This window comes from Hibiscus syriacus, unplaced genomic scaffold (assembly GCF_006381635.1).
Source record: "Hibiscus syriacus cultivar Baekdansim isolate YM2019G1 unplaced genomic scaffold, ASM638163v2 tig00110445_pilon, whole genome shotgun sequence".
Classification (NCBI taxonomy): domain Eukaryota; kingdom Viridiplantae; phylum Streptophyta; class Magnoliopsida; order Malvales; family Malvaceae; genus Hibiscus; species Hibiscus syriacus.
Genome location: NW_024062740.1, coordinates 510268 through 527078, shown reverse-complemented (window position 1 = coordinate 527078; position 16811 = coordinate 510268). Strand labels below are relative to the sequence as shown.

The window sequence follows — 16811 nt, the reverse complement described above, 5'->3', positions numbered from 1 at the left end:
AAATCAAACATCAAATAAATTAATTAAACAATGGTTAAAGTACAATAAAATAAAGAGTTAGTGGTTAATTAGAAATAATGAAGGAAGCATAACAAGTGACCATATTGTAAATAAGTAGAATAACATATCAAAATTAAAATTAAAAAATGTAAATAGAATGGTCAAAATATAAATAAACAAAAGCGTCACATCAAAATTAAAATAAATAAAATGTAAACATGTGACCATAATGTAAACTAATGAAATTAATATGCGAAAATCAAAATAAATAAAATTTGGTGAGTAAAATGGAAAACACGACAACACTTGGGGGACTAAGACATGAATTATCACTTTTTTAACTTTAATAATACCTAACAAAAAAAGAAAAATAACATGGTTAGACCCTAAGAAATCAAAATAAAGTTAAAATAACCCATAATTAGTGAGTAAGATACAAATATGCGACTAAAGTTGGAGGACCTAGATGCGATTTAACCTTAAACTTTAACATAAACCTAAAAAAACTTAAACTAATCTAAATTAAACCCACAAACCCCCTTTCTCTCCTCGTTCTCTTCCTTGTCATCGTGTGGCGCAAAACTCCCCCCCCCCCACTCTCACGAATAGCACCTCCCCAAGGACCAAGGGCCTCCAACGTCGGCCACCCTGAAACGGTGGCCACTCCAACTCCAATTGACCCCAAACACGATCGGAAAAGGCAACCCAAGGCTCTGAAATGGACTAAACCAACCCCAATTTCTTTATTTTCTTCGAATCAAACCTCTCACAAAATAAGAGGACACCACACAAGGAAGCCCAATGCTCCTCATGAGGTGTGATGTTTCCCCCTACTTAGGTAAACTGGGATTGAGCTCGTGTTTAGAGCTATGATATGCAACAATCCTAAATAAATTCACAGAAGTGTAAGCATTAACCTGAGAGAAAATCTTTTTTTCTTTCTCTTTTTTGAAACAACATAATGAACTGTAAATTAAATAAGATCGAACTCATAATTTCCATAATCCTAAATATAGGGTAATCAACTCGTGACTCGACTCTCAAGTATTTTTTAAAAAATAAAACATCCCCAGCAGGGTCGTTAAGTTGTCGACACCGTTTTTCACTCGAGCAGGGAAAAACTCGTACCGACCTGGGGGTTTTCTTTGAAAAGGTTTTGAAATGTTAGAAGTCACCGCCAATCATTTAAGGTGCGATTGAGACACCATAAAAACTGGGTGATTTTAATAAAACATTTATTTTTATCAAAATACCAAGTTTTAGGGTATGCAGAAATCCAGAAATCCAAAAATCAGGTCCGGGAGTCAGTTACGCGTGAGGAAGGATTAGCACCCCCACAAACGACCAAAAATTGGTACCTAGTTGATTATCCTATATTTAAAATTAAAAATTTTGATTTCGGACTTTATCTAATTTAAAAATCATTACGGATGCAAAGTAGAAAAGGGTATTCGTTTATTAATGTCAATAGCATTCGCCCCTAGCATAAATGTAGGGGATCAACTATTGTGCTTAAGAATCGGACATTGCCCTAATTTTAGAAATCATGATGTGGTCTTGAAAAGGATGTTGACCTATTTCGGGAATCACCAATAGTCACCCCTTGGGCATACTTGTGAGAGATATACTATCGAATCCCTAATAAGTGAACATTGTCTTAAATTTTAAAATAAAATGCAATCAAATAAATTTTTATTAATCCTAATTAAACTAAGGATATATTAAGGTTTTCTCTAGCTTACAGTGTCAAATTATGAAAATTAAAGAACCTAGAGGCATAAGCCTAAAAAAGTAGTATTTAATATTAACCCTATTTGATTTTAATCAGTTATCAAATCGAATAATTGAGATGGTCACTTGTGCATTTAGGCGAGGGTCAACTCAAATTATTCCTTAAATTAAAAGGACTAATTTGAAATCTAACTAAAGTGGAGGTTCCAATATTAACTTAAATTAATTTTAATCAATATTGCAATTTGAAAAATTAAAGTGGAACCTCAAGCAAAAGCGAGGACCAAATTAAGAATTCTCTTAATTTAATAACTAAATATGAATCAAATAATTAAAAGATTACGGACTAAATCTAAAAAAGGTGATCCATCAAGGACTACAAGGATATAAATATTACAAAAATTAAAAAAATATATAAAAGGACTAAAATCAAAGTACAAAAAATTGAAAGATAAAAATAAAATAAAAAATATTAAATTAAAGTAATAAAATTAAAGGATTGAAATTAAATAAATAAAAAGTAAAGGGCAGAAATTTAAATCTGCATAAAATTAAATAACAAAAGTAAAGGAGAAATAAAAATAAATGTTAGCATTAATTTTTAATATTTAATCCGTACCGTAAATAATGTGATTCGTACCCCGGGGCGGGTCGTCGCAAGGTCGTACGATATTTTGAACATAAAATAAATAAATAAGTAAATCAATAAAAAAATAGTGGTTAGTGGTTAGCGGTTAGAAAAGTTAGCTGTTAGAAAAGTTAGTGGTTAATGGTTAGCAGTTAGAAATTAGCGATTAGTGTTAGAAATGTTAGTAGAGTACGAACCATAATAATGCTGGTCGTACCCTAGATCGGGTCATCGCAAGGTCGTATAATAATTCAAACAAATTAATAAAAAGAAGTTAGAGTTAGAAATTAGTAAAGTTCGGATATTAATAATGCCAGTCATACCCCGGATCGGGTCACCACAAGAACGAATCAAACATCAAATAAATTAACTAAACAATGATTAAAATACAATAAAATAAAGAGTGAATGGTTAATTCGAAATAATGAAAGAAGCATAACAAGTGACCATATTGTAAATAAGCATAATAGTGTATCGAAATTAAAATAAACAAAATGTAAATAAAAGGGTCAATATAAATAAACAAAAGCATCACATCAAAATTAAAATAAATAAAATGCAAACATGTGACCAGAATGTAAAATAGTGAAATTAATATGCGAAAATCAAAATAAATAAAATTTGATGACTAAAATACAAAAATAGGGCAACACTTGGGGGACTAAGAAATGATTTATCACTTTTTTAACTTTAATAATACCTAATAAAACAAAAAGGAAAAATAGCTTGATCAGACCCTAACAAATCAAAATAAAGTTAAAATAACTCATAATCAGTGACTAAGATGCAAATATGTGACCAAATTTGGAGGACATAGACGCGATTTGACCCTAAACTTTAATATAAACCTAAAAAACATAAACTAATCTAAACTAAACCCATCAGCCTCCTTTATCTCCTCATTATCTTCCTCTCCACTGTGCGGCGCAAAACTCCCCCCAACTCTCACGAACGGCACCTCCCCAAGGACCAAGGGCCTCCAACGCCGGCCACCCTGAAACGGTGGCCACTCCGACTCTAATCGACCCCAAACACGACCCAAAAATGCGACCAAAGGCTTTTAAATGGACCAAACCAATCTCCCATTTTTTATTTTCATCGAACCTAACCTCTCACAAAATAAGAGGACACTACACCGGCCACCACAAACGGTGGTCGACCGAAGCAAAACCCGACAAGAACCTAAACTATACACTCCTTTTTACTCCTAACACCTAAAATTGAACCCCCCATAACCAACATTCATCCAAAACCTAGCCTCAAGAGGACTCGACCTCTCATTCCCCGACACCGGCAATTAGCGCGTGCTCCGACTAGGAGCTCGAACGCTGAAGGTAACCGACCTCCCTCCATTCCTTTCTACTTAATATTGTTTTGAAAAAAGTTGCTGGAAAGAAAAAAATGGAAAAAAAAGGAAGCCTTCATTTCTTGTTTCCTTGGGTTTTTATAACCCATATTACATGTAAAATAAAGGAAATTTTTTTACTGATGTTGTTGCTTGCTGTTGATGGAGTGATGGTGGTGACGTGGAGTGTTGGAGTAGATGTGGAGATTTGGTGCAGCTGCCACCAGGCAGCGGGGCACAGGTGGCAGGGTATAGTTGTAATGATTTGCATTTTAAATTAATTTTTTTTAGATAAAATTGATGATTGCAATGTCCTTGATCTTATTGATCATCCCTTCGTTTTCGTCATCTTCGTGATATATGCGATCCTTTTCCCCTTCCTCTCGTCATCGCCATCGCCTCCCATCATGTCCTTCACCTTATCTAATATTCTCGACATTGTTTTCCTTTTCTGATTTTTTTAGTCTACTTTTTATATTGCAATGGAAAAAATATGAAGTTATGGGATTGCTATTTATACATTTGCGTTTACCAAGCAAATTACTTTATTGTCCTCATTACGTGTATACTGTGGATTTCCACTTTGCCTAATTTGGTTAACTTTTAGAGGACAAAAATGAGGAAAGAACTAAAATTAAGCCCTTGCTTTCGTTGGACGTCTTTTATTTTATTTTTTTAATTTAGATTGACATAAATTAAATTTCTAATTTAAGAGTAAATTATTTGATTGATCACTTTGTTTTCGTATTTATATAATTTATTTATATAATTTAAAAAATATATTTTAGTTACTTGCGTTAATAATTTATTAAATTTTGGTCATTTATTTTATCAACAATTATATTTTGACCATTGAGTCGTTGATTTATATTGGTTTGATGTGACATATTAGTACAAGAGATTAATTTTGAATTTGATCATTCAACTTTAGATAGAATATTAATTTAACCTTCGAACTTCAGATGAAATGTCATTTTGCACTCCAAACTTTAGATAGAATATCAATTTAACTCGAATTAAATCAAAATCTCCCACGGTCGGTCGCCACTTACTATTATTGTTGTCGGTTAGCACTGGCTACCATTATTGATGAATGTTGGACCCTAAAATTTCTAGTTTATTCATTTTAACCTTATAAGTGCAAATTTGATATTAGTTTCAATAAAAAAAATGCTCTGAACTCAACAAATCTAATTTAAAATCTTTCGACTTCCTTTAAAATAAAATAATAATAATTAATTTATCATTAATGTTCTTCTAAAAATAAGACCCCCAAAATTTAAATATATCTCATAATAATTCATAATTTCTTCTTTAATATCGTTCTGTTATAATTTTTAGTTATTTTGCGATATTAATTATAAGTTTTTTAATATTTACAAATTATAATACCGATTTTATAATTTTTTTAATATTTAAACTAATAGCATAATTTATAGTCTTTTATATATATATATATATTTCGTTAGATATTATGTATGACAAGTGCTCAATATTTTAATAAACAAATAAATTAAAAACTTTAGCTCCTAAAAATGAGTCAAATTTATGATTGCGAATTAATTTACTTTATTTTAGAATTAGATTTAAATTAATTAACAAAAATTATTATGAGAATTTGTATTATTTGTTTCTCTTTTTCTTTAGTCGTTGTTAGTCTTTTTTTTCATTTTTGTGATCAACGAAGATACCAACCTTAATGTTAATCATCGACAGCCTATATTCATTATTTTTCTTTTACTTTATTATAGCGTATTTTTTTAAGATTAGATTTAACATTACAACGATTAATCAATATGACACTTATTTTATTATCATGTTATTTTTTATGCTTTATACCCTCATATGGATTTGAATATATCATTTACATTCATGAATAGTATTTTCACCTCTAGTTGAATTCTATTTTACAATTTGTGAATTAGAACGAAATTACAGTCAATGGCAGAGCAACCCTTCCCTTAAGGGGTAGATGTGACACCTCAAATTTTTTATAAATTATATATATATATATATATAATATTTTAAAAATTAACATTACTTTAAAAAGAATATTAACACACTATTTTAAAAATAATAGACATCACTAAAAGAATAACTCATAAAAATCTTTTTATAAAATCTTTTTAATTGGGTAACCTACACGTTCAATATCTAAACTATTACTTTTATTCTATTTTAATATCTAAACTTTATTTTTTTTTTCAAAATCATACATAACATTTACCTTCATATTTCTTTTAAATACCTTGTCCTTAGAAATATAACAATAATGTTGACGTATCACCATAAGTTAATGTCGCATTATCACTGAAAAAAGTAAAAAAAAATGCAACATCAACAATTATGTTAATATATTTAACGAGCACCCAATTAAAACCTAAACTAAGAGTTAGATATGATAATTTTAAAACGAGCACCAAATTGAAGCCTAAACTAAAAATTAGAAATAATTTTTAAAAAATAAAGTTTGGGTAACAAAATGGAACAAAAATAATAGTTTAGGTACTAAACATGTAGTTTACCCTTTTTAAATTAAAATATCGTGATATAATTTTTTTTTTGAAAATTTGTAATTTCCATCGGATCCAATAACAGAAGGCATATTTTGAAGTGGGTTTCTAACTAAAACTGAAGTGCTTACAAGGAGTGTTTCCTTAAGAAGTGATTAGATCTTCATATTAACAATCTATAATCAACAACTTTCTCTTCAAAGCAAGTTTGAAATGGCACCATCCATTTTTGTCATCTGTTCTTGTATCATAGCTCTGCACATTAATAAAACCTGAGCTATTTGCCTTCTTAACATGATCGCAGATCCAGAAAAACAAACCTTTGTGCTGAATATGGGAAAAACGAGAGTAAATCACCGGGTCCATTTCCAGAAGAAATACACACTGACAACTGTCAAAATCATCCCCACATATTTGATCCATGTATCAACACGGTTCCTTCTCTCGATGAGCCTCAGCACGGAGTTGGAGAGCCCCACTGTGTTTAGTACATCCAAGGCCTTTCGTTGTGCTCTCTGAACAAAAGGCCAAGATGGTTCAAAAGCTTAATCGTTGTCACAACTTGCAATAATATCAAATAGCATCAGCCACCATTTTCTTGTTTCAAGCATGCGACTATAGCTATCAACAATTTACGAGTAACCACTTTAGTTACACCACGAGAGAATCTATATTGTTAAGAAGATATTAACAAGCACACGAGAAGAAAGAGCTATTTCAAGTAAAATGAAAGTCAGAGCAACCATGCTATATTACTAGGAACTCGAGTGTGCAGGTTGGATATCTATATATGTTCGACATGGTTATGTTGTCGAACATGTTCAATCCTTATATTTGGAGTCTTTGGAGGATTCATATATCCATACCAATGTCCAGATAAGCGTTAGACATATAAATGTAAGAAAGAGCCATTTCAAGGAAAATGAAAGTCAGAGCAACCATGCTAATATAAGGCAGTACTTCCTCACGAGCTATAGTTCCTAATTAGGGGTGACAGAGAGAAGAAACCCAAGTTAACAAAAACCACTACCATTAATAAAACCAATTGTGACAATAGCATTTGTTAAATCTGTTTGATCTGCTGTGAAATTAACCGCATCTGTTAACTTTTCATTTAAATTATTTAACTAGAAATGCATCGGCAAAGGGCCTAATTTGTTTGTACCTTGAGACGATCTCTTTGTTCTGCATATTTGGAAAGGATGGCTGTTCCAGTTTCAAAGGATTCTTGCAACATTCTTGAAGAGTTTCGAACTGATTGCATTGCTTGTGCTTCCTCATTGAAAATTCTCAGGACATGAGCCGACTCTCCATTCTAAGAAAATAACGTAAAATGAATTCAAGACATGCTAATCAGCCCCATTTACCAACAAAAAGGAAAAGATTTACATACAGCTCTTCCTAGCAATTCAGTTCTCTCTTTTGTTTCCAACATCCGTTTCTGATTCCTCATGAAATACTTGTCTAGACTATCTTTCAAAGAGTCAGCCTCTTCAGCCACTTGTTCAACTTTTCTGTTTGCCAAATATAAATAACCTCAAGGTGTAAGACATTAAGGCAATAAAACTAACATGATTGCTGCAGATTGGAACTGTTGTCATAATTATGCTTCCATTGGTAATGATAGACCATGGATTATGTGGAGAAAACATTTGCAGTTTTCTGTCTTGCAGGAGGCTAATCAATCCATTTCTATTGAGGGTGTTATTGATGGCTGTAGGACTGTTATTACTGCTGTTTATGGGAGTAATAATGGGGTGGAAAGGAAGGATTTGTGGATTCAATTAAAGAGTTTAGAGGCTCTTGTTGGGGATGCCTCTTGGGTGATTGGGGGGATTTTAATATTATTGCCCAGGAGGAGGAAAGCTCTGATTTTGATTTGTTGGGGCCTTATTCTTTGGCAGATATGGTTGATTTTCAGAATTGCTTGGGTGATGTGGGGTTGTATGGATCATCCTTATGTTGGTGCTATGTTTACTTGGTCGAATAAGCAAGAGGGGAGGTTTTTAGCTCGCAAATTGGATAGAGTTCTTATTAATTCCCGTTGTTTGCATGATTTTCCGGATTCCTTTGTTAAGTTTAGACCTCAGGGGTTTCCGATCATTGCCCTGCTTTGTTGTGGGTTAAGAAGGAGAACAAAGCTACTCGACCAAAGCCTTTAAAGTTCTTCAATTTTTGGACTTCTCATGCGATTTTAGGAGTATTGTTCAAAGTTCTTGGCAAGAGGAGGCTTATGGTAATGCAATGCAAAGGTTGTTTGCTAAATGAAACGGTTAAAGCCTAGGTTGAAGGAGCTTAACAAGAGTTATTATGAGGATATTTCAAGGAGAGTGGCCATCAAGCGAGAGCAGCTTGAGCAGGTTCAGCTATTTAATTTGGCTCATGTTGATCAAAGAGATGTGCAAGCTGAGTTGAGGGTGCAGGCTGAGTTATTGGAATTGGAAGCTGCTGAAACTGCTTTCTATAGGAAGAAAGCTAAAATTGCTTGGCTGAAGGAAGGTGACATGGGTACGAGGTTTTTTCACTTGGCAGTGATGGAGAATAAAAAGAAGAACACTACAAGGCTCCTTAAGGATGGAAATGGGAATAGATTAGAAACGTTTGAAGCAATGTCGCAGAAATGGTTAGGTTCTATTCTGAGTTGATTGGTTCGTCTGATGTCAATGTTAAGAATTATCCTGTGGAGTATCTTAAGGATCTGCTGCAGTACACTTTGCCTGCTGGGGCTGAAAATTATTTGGTGCGAGATATTACTGAGGTTGAAATTAAGGATGCCTTATTTAGGCAGGGGAACGATAAGAGTCCGGGGCCGGATGGTTACACGGCTTGGTTCTTTAAATTTGCCTGGGATATTGTTGGTAGGGATTTCATGGCTGCTGTGAAGTTTTGTTTTACAATCTACTTTGTTACTGGCTGCTTTTAATGCGACAACAATTGTTTTTGTTCCCAAAAGTCCAAACTCTTGCATGGCTAAGGAGTTTTGGCCGATCTCCAGTTGCTTGGTGATCTACAAAACCATCACAAGGATCCTGGTCAGTAGGCTTGCGAGTTACTTCCCTGAGATGATTTCCACTAGCCAGTCTGCTTTCATTAAAGGGAGAAGCATTGTGGATAACACCTTGCTTGCCCAGGAGCTGGTTCGAGGCTATGCTAGGAGGTCTTTTTCTCCTAGGTGTGCTATCTAAATCAATTTGCAGAAGGCCTTTGACTCGGTTGATTGGAGTTTCTTGTTGAATGTTTTGGAGACCATGGGGCTGCCTGCTGTGTTTCGAGGTTGGATTGGCACTTGTGTTACTTCTTCTAAGTTCTCTGTTTCCTTTAACGGTACCTTGGTGGGTTACTTTGCGGGGGTGAGAGGTGTGAGGAGGGGTGACCCTTTGTCACCGTACCTCTTTGTGACACTGCTGCATTGAATGGTGTTTTTCATTTTCATCCTAAATGCAGGAAAGTTCCCTTAACTCACCTGTGCTTTGCTGACGATTTACTTATCTTTCGTCATGGATCTGTTAATTCGGTTTTTGGTGTTTTGAGTGTTTTGGATCAGTTTTATGAGATGTCAGGCCTGAAGTTAAATGCTGCAAAAACGGAGTTTTTTGCTTGTGGTATGGATGATGGTGTGATTAATGTGATTCATGCTGTTACTGGCTTCCGGCTAGGGCAGCTTCCTGTTCGGTATTTGGGGGTGCCGTTAGTGACTAGGAAATTGACTGAGCATGATTGCATTCCTTTATTGGAAAAGATTAGGATGAAGCTTGGGATTTGGTCGAGGCGTAACTTGAGTTATGGTGGTCGTTTACAGCTTATCAAGGCTGTTTTGTATAGCATCTCTAATTTTTGGTGTAGGTAGCTGATTTTGCCTAAGGCTGTTATCCAAAAGGTCGACCAGCTTTGTCTGCGATTCTTTTGGAAGGGTGCGGATGTTCCTGCTGCAGGGGCGTGGGTGAGCTGGCATCAGATTTGTTCTTTGCAGTCCGAGGGTGGTTTGGGCCTCAAAAGTATTTTGTGTTGGAATAGAGCTTGTAGCCTTCTTCTTGTGAGGAATATTTTGGCTAATGAAGGCTCTCTTTGGGTGGCATGGATTGAAGAGTATGCCTTTAAAGGAACGAGGTTTTGGCAGGTGGAAAGCAAGTTCCACTTCAGTTGGATTTTGCGGAAGCTGCTGAAGTTGAGAGCTGAGGCGCGGAGTTTGTTTGGGGATGGAACGAACTGGAACTTGGTGAATAGTGGTTGGATTTGGGATAATATTTAGGGAGAAGAAGGTTAAGGTGCATTGGCAGAAGCTTACCTGGTTCCCACAGCATGTTCCTAAACACACTATTATTGCTTGGATGGTGATTCTTGATCGGTTACCTACTAAAGAAAGACTTGCTCGAATATGGATGAGTACTGATGATGTGTGTGTTCTTTGTGGGGATGCTATGGAGTCGAGGAATCACTTGTTTGCAGATTGCTCTTTTGCTCGTGGTGTTTGGAGTGGTGTCATGCATGCATGTCAGTTGCAGCATAGGATGATGAGTTGGAATGATATGCTGCAGTGGGTTGTTACTTCTTTGAGGGGTAAGACTTTAATTGTCGCATTCTTAAACTTGCGTGGTCTAGTTTCTTATATTGTATTTGGGTGGAACATAATAACAGGTTGTTTAGAGGAAGTGAAAACGGAATTGTTGATATTATTGATTGCATTAAGGAGATTGTTGGGGTTAGATTGGCTAATTGTAGTGTCAATAGGCTAGATGGGGTTAATTTCCAGCTGTGCTCTGCTTGGCAGATTGTTTGAGTGATTTGCTCTTTTGGTTCTACTGTAACAGCCTGGTGTTTTCTTTGGATAATATATGAGATGAACTACTTATCCAAAAAAAAACTAACATGAGTACCATAACACTGGGCATGATAAGTGAAAATCACAAAAGCAGCTCTAACTCTTTCCAAAATTCACCAGAGAAAGGCACATTATGTAACCCAGAAAAGAAAAAAAATAATCTAACAAGTATGCTTACAACTAAGGGAAGTTTTTTTGTCAAACTAAAATTATTTTACAATTTAACAGAGCAGTTAGACTACTACTAAAGAAGCTTAGTCATTCGAGCCTTGAGTTCCAAATAGTTTTCCTTCAAAATGTAAACCTGTTGCTTTCTTTTTACAGGACAACTTTTAAATGTTCGCTCTCTTTAAGATGTGTTAGTTTGCTCACAACCCACTGCTTGAGATTTGAGTCTAAGATCTATAATGCAAGCATGAAATTTGATGTCTAGTGAACCTGCAAAGCTACCGTCAACAGCAATTTATTACTCTTAGAATCATTTGCAAGTTGCACACCATGGTCTTACTGAAATTTGCTTAAAGTCACCCAGAATATCAATTGAACCATCCCTAAGTTAAACTTAATCACAGGGCTTCTCACCATCATCAATCTATTCGTACGGATAATTGACAACTTGACTACAAGCTAAACACACCCACTCCCACCTCTCGTGCATAATAATCAAAGATAAGTGGAGATAAAATGTGTAGTACAACTACAGCTAAAATATAATGTGGTTATGTTACAAGAATCTAAAGCTAATTCAATTCCTGTTTCTGTTGAGAGAAGGCTAAAAGGTAAATTAAATAGGGATATGATCTTCGCGCCTGTTGAAGGTGCTTCGGGTGGTTTGATTACTCTGTGGGATAGTAGTGTGTTTAGTGCTTCTTGTCAAATAATTCTTAGGAGAATTGTAGCATTGAAAGGTATGCTAGTTCAGAATAGCATGGAAATAGGCATAATTAACGTCTACCATCCGATTGCGTATGGAGAAAGAATGGTTTTTTTATCAGTTGAATGATGTTATTGAAAATTTGAAGATGTTGATTATTGTGGGAGGAGATTTTAATACTACGAGGTCGGATTCGGAAAGAACAGGTGGTCACGATATATCAAATTCAATGTCAATTTTTGAAAATTTTATATCCAAATGGGAATTGAGTGATGTTCCAATTTCTGGTAGTGTGTTGGTTTTGGGGAGGTTTGAATATGGCTGTGAGTAGACCAGACAGATTTTTAATCTCAACTGAAATAGCATGCTTATTTCCAAATTTGATGCAATTGACCCTTCCTAGAAGCTTATCTGATCATAAACCTGTCGTATTAAGAGGTAAGAAGCTAAAAAAGGTTTGTAGGCCATTCAAACGGTTTAACCATTGGGCGGATGATCCTACTTTCTTCGATAGGATTAAAGGGGTTTGTGATGCTAACAAAGGCAAAGGTGTGAATCTTGTACTAATGACAGCAAAGTCTGTGACTAAGGACTGGGAAAGAGTAATCTGCGTGAATAAGAATGATTCGGTTGTAGAGATCGGGAAGAAAATTGAAACATTAGAGAACTTGTGCATTCTGAATCCTAGCAATAGCTCAGTCCAATCCGAGCTCGTGTCATTGAAGGCTAGGTTATGGGCAGTGTTGAGGAAGGAAGAAAGAGAATGGTTGCAAAAGTCAAGACTCAAGTGGTTCAAAGAAGGTGATAAAAATACTAAATTCTTTCATATAATTGTAGCGTTAAGAGGACGTGCGAATCATATTTCGACATTGAAAGTGCATAATTCGATCTACAAATATTAATCGAGGATTCAAAAAGCTTTCGTAAATTATTTTCGAGGTAGTTATAATGATGTGAAAACACTTCTGGTGAATAGGTCTGAGGTTCAGCTTAAAATAATAAGTGTTGCCACTAGAAGGTTTATCGAAAGTCCTTTCTCTAAAGAAGAGGTTTGACTCACAATTAAATCGTCGGATGGATCCAGAGCCCCAGGTTCGAATGGCTTTAGCTTGGACTTCTTCATGAAATTTTGGAAGTTCATAAAAGTAGATGTCATGAATTTTATGGATGAATTTTATCGGGGAAAAATTGAAGACTTTCATTCAACAAGTCATTTATTCCTCTCATCCCAAAGAAATTCGAGGCTGTTGTTCTGGAAGATTTCAGGTCTATTTCGTTGGTAGGTAGTATGTACAAGATCGTGGCTTGTGTTTTGGCGAAGAGGATGGCTAGTTGTATGGAAGAAGTGATTGGGGAGAACCAGTTTGCTTTTATGGCTGGAAAACAGATTATGGATTGTTCCCTTATTGCGAATGAAGTAGTTGATGAGCTGAGAAAAAGCAAGAAAGAAGATGTTTTGTTCAAGGCAAATTTCAGAAAAACATACAATACAGTTGATTGGAAATTTTTGAACCTAATTTTAAAGAAAATGGGCTTTGGTAGAAGATGGAGGAAATGGATTAATCTTTGTATTTCAAGACCTACGATTGTTGTTCTAGTTAATGGATGCCCTTCCAAGAGTTTTTCAATTAAGAGGGGTCTTAGACAAGGTTGTCTGTTGTCACCGTTTTTGTTTAATGTAGTTAGTGAGGCTCTTAGCGGGTTGTTAAAGAAATCGGTTTTATCTGGTTTGTGTGGAGGGGTGGTTCTCGGTTCTAGAAGCGTAGAACATCCAATTTACTGGCGATCTCATTTTCTTTTCAGAAGCAAAGGAAAACAAAATTAAAAACCTTTATCGTGTTCTTAAAATCTTTTAGGTGGCACTGGCCTAAGTTAAATATGAAGAAGACTAAGCTATTTGGGATTAACGTGGAAGATAGTAGTGTTAGAGGTTGGGCTGAATCGATTTCTTGTGGTTGGGCAAGACTACCTACCACGTATTTGGGACTTCCACTAGGGCACAAAAAGAATTCCAAATTGGTGTGGCAACCTATCATTGACAAAGTCAGAGCTCGACTTCAAAGCTGAAAAGGTAAAATGCTTTCTCTTGGGGGTAGGATTACGTTGATTAAAGTTGTTCTGGTTAACTTACCGGTGTATTACATGTCCTTATTTTTAATCCCTAAATCCATAGCCGAGATGATTAATAAACACATAGTTAGATTTCTATGGAATATAAAGTCTGACAGAGGGATTCATTGTATAAAGTGGGTTAATGTTTGTGGTCCAAAATCTCATGGGGGCTTGGGTATTTTTGATGTAAAGTCTAGGAATAGTGCTTTGTTGAATAAATGGATATGGCATTTTACTGAGGACAATGATTGTTTGTGGAAAAAAATAATAGTTGCGAGGAATAACTATGTTCTAGAATTGATTCTGCCTAAAGCTGTTAATAATCGAAAGTCTTCTTGGGTGTGGCGTGACATTGTCGACATGGCTGTTTTGAATGACGAAGGCTTCTTATCTGAGGTCAGATGTGTTATAAGTAACAGGTCCATAATTGATTTCTGGTCAGATTATTGGACTGAAGTTCATTCTTTAAAATAATCTTTCCCTAGAATATATGGAATTGCTGTAAAAAAAATCTCGTAAGATTACTGAGTTTGGGAGTTGGGTTTATGGTGTCTGGGAGTGGAAGATTGAGATGAGGCGAGGCTTATTTGTATGGGAAACGACTATTTGGAGTGAGTTCAATCAAGTTTTGGAGAGAGTTATTTGTTTTGTTCCAGGATCGGATATGATAAAGTGGATAGGCTCTTCTGATGGTAAATATAATACCAAGGATTTTTGCATAAAATTGGATTTTGTTGGTAAATTAACAGACCCAATTTGGAACCTGGTCTGGTTTAAGTATGTTCCTCTTAACGTTTCTGCCTTCGTGTGGAAAGCTATGCATCAAAGGCTGCCGGTGGTTACTGAGTTGGTTAAGCGAGGTATCATTTGCAACGATCATCATCTCTGCATCTTTTGTAAACGCAATCTGGAAGATCAAAATCACGTGCTGCTTCATTGTGATGTTATTTGGCAAGTCTAGCAATGCTGGTGTAATGTGTGGGAAGTCAATATTGTTTTTCTCATGAACGTTACTGAGTTAAAAGAGATTTGATTTTCACATAAAATGAGAAGGAAAGTTCGGGTTTTATGGCAAATTGGATTTTTCGGATTGATTTGGAATATATGGCTGTGTAGAAACAAATCAAGGTTTAATGGTAATTTTTTCACAGTGTACCAGATCTTTAATGTTGTCTTACTACATATAGGAGCTTGGGTTAATTTTTTTGTGGCCATCGAGGTTTCCATGTGTTCAGGATTTGTCCAAAGTCCGGGTTCTTTTATATATGATTGTTGTCATTGATGAGTCTTGATTTTTTGTTAGTTTTTGCTCTTTACAGTTCACACTCTGAACATGTTGGTTTCTCTGTTTCTTTTAGTCTTGTGTTAGTATTTTCGTTAAATTGTTGGGGGACCGTAAGTAAGTTCGGTTTTACTTAGTATTGGTCGGATTGAAGTTAGATGGTTTGATTGGGGTGCTCCCTGGATTGATGTAATAGATTTTATGGTCATTTGTAATCCTCCAATTCGATGTATATTCTTTTTCCTCCATATAGGTTTAAGGAGGTTTTTTAATGAGTTCCTTGGTGTGGTGTCCTTTTTGTCCTTATTTATACAAAGTACATCTCTTTTAAAAAAAAATAACTACTAAAATTTAACCAAATATGGAGGCAGGTAAGTAGGGATGGCAAACGAACGAGTCGGGTGTGGATACCCCCTCCCCCATCCCCATACTCACCTAATATTTTGCAATCCACCACCCATGATAGGTAAAAATTTTCAAATCCACACCCGCCCACGATGATACATTCTCAAATCTATCCCCACACCCACTACCCAACTGGATACGTACCCAGCTAGACCCGCCTGACAGCAAAAGTCTGTATAAACAAAAAAATTCACAGAGATACATGAATAAGGTTGCACATTGACACCCCATTTCTCATATTCAAGATTAAAAGTTGATAGGGTTTCAATTTGATCTATAAACTGGTTGCCAGTATAGTACCTGGCTCTAGGCATTCCTTCAAAGTATTTATTCATTATATGGCTTCCCAATACTTCCATCACAGCTTGGCACACAAAATTTTCGAAAGCAATAAGCTCAATTCCTAATATTTGCCTTTGCTTTTCCTTTTTCATAATTTCATTCACATACGGATCCGCTTCTTCTAGTCGTTGGTTTCCCCAAGAACGAACGACTACTCGCCGTTGCTCCAAACTGGGCTCGGCAGCTAACCGTTTGCAAGGGTTCGAAAAAGGTTTAGAATCTCTTTGTCTTTTGATTGTCCTAGAATTATAATTTCTTCATCTTCGTTGCTGAAGTCTTTTTTCTCTATGCTCTTGAACCGAGGGACATCGTAATTTGATTTCATCTCTTTCCCCACACCAGCAACTAAAAAAGCTTATACAAATCTAAGCAAATGATCCATGATGCATAAAATATAGCCCGGTGTTTAGATCTTTACCTTTGCATTATCTCAATCCAGAAAAAGAATATCAAAACAAAACTAAGAGGATTAGATATGAAAATCGGAGTATTCACCTTACGACAAATTAAAGCGGCCACAAACAACTTCGATGCAACAAATAAGATTGGGGAAGGTGGTTTTGGATCTGTGTATAAGGTGACATACAACTCTACTACCCGCAGAGAAGAACAGAGTAAAGAAGAGGAAGAAGGCGTACCTGAATGAGCTGGAGACCAGAGTTTAAAACTTAGAGAAGAAAACTACCAGAATATTGGTGCAGTAACCAGGAAGCAAAGCACGAGAGATTTAAAAAATATGATTCATAAACTTATCCCTAAT

At 35.4% G+C, this 16811-nt stretch overlaps 2 protein-coding genes across 2 annotated transcripts; one reads left to right on the top strand and one right to left on the bottom strand.

Annotated features, from left to right (window-relative positions):
* Positions 1-6312: 6312 nt before the first annotated feature.
* Positions 6313-7696, bottom strand: LOC120125829 (membrin-11-like). The gene is made up of 2 exons (XM_039144172.1): positions 7383-7696; positions 6313-6732 (listed from the first exon to the last, which is right to left on the bottom strand). The coding sequence occupies exons 1-2, from the start codon at positions 7479-7481 to the stop codon at positions 6571-6573; spliced, it is 261 nt and encodes an 86-aa protein (XP_039000103.1). The 5' UTR covers positions 7482-7696; the 3' UTR covers positions 6313-6570.
* Positions 7697-8481: 785 nt separating this feature from the next.
* LOC120125860 lies at positions 8482-10994 on the top strand. Its single transcript, XM_039144191.1, has 8 exons — positions 8482-8725; positions 8836-9100; positions 9213-9354; positions 9415-9602; positions 9662-10028; positions 10128-10433; positions 10516-10751; positions 10853-10994. The coding sequence occupies exons 1-8, from the start codon at positions 8482-8484 to the stop codon at positions 10992-10994; spliced, it is 1890 nt and encodes a 629-aa protein (XP_039000122.1).
* Positions 10995-16811: the final 5817 nt, after the last annotated feature.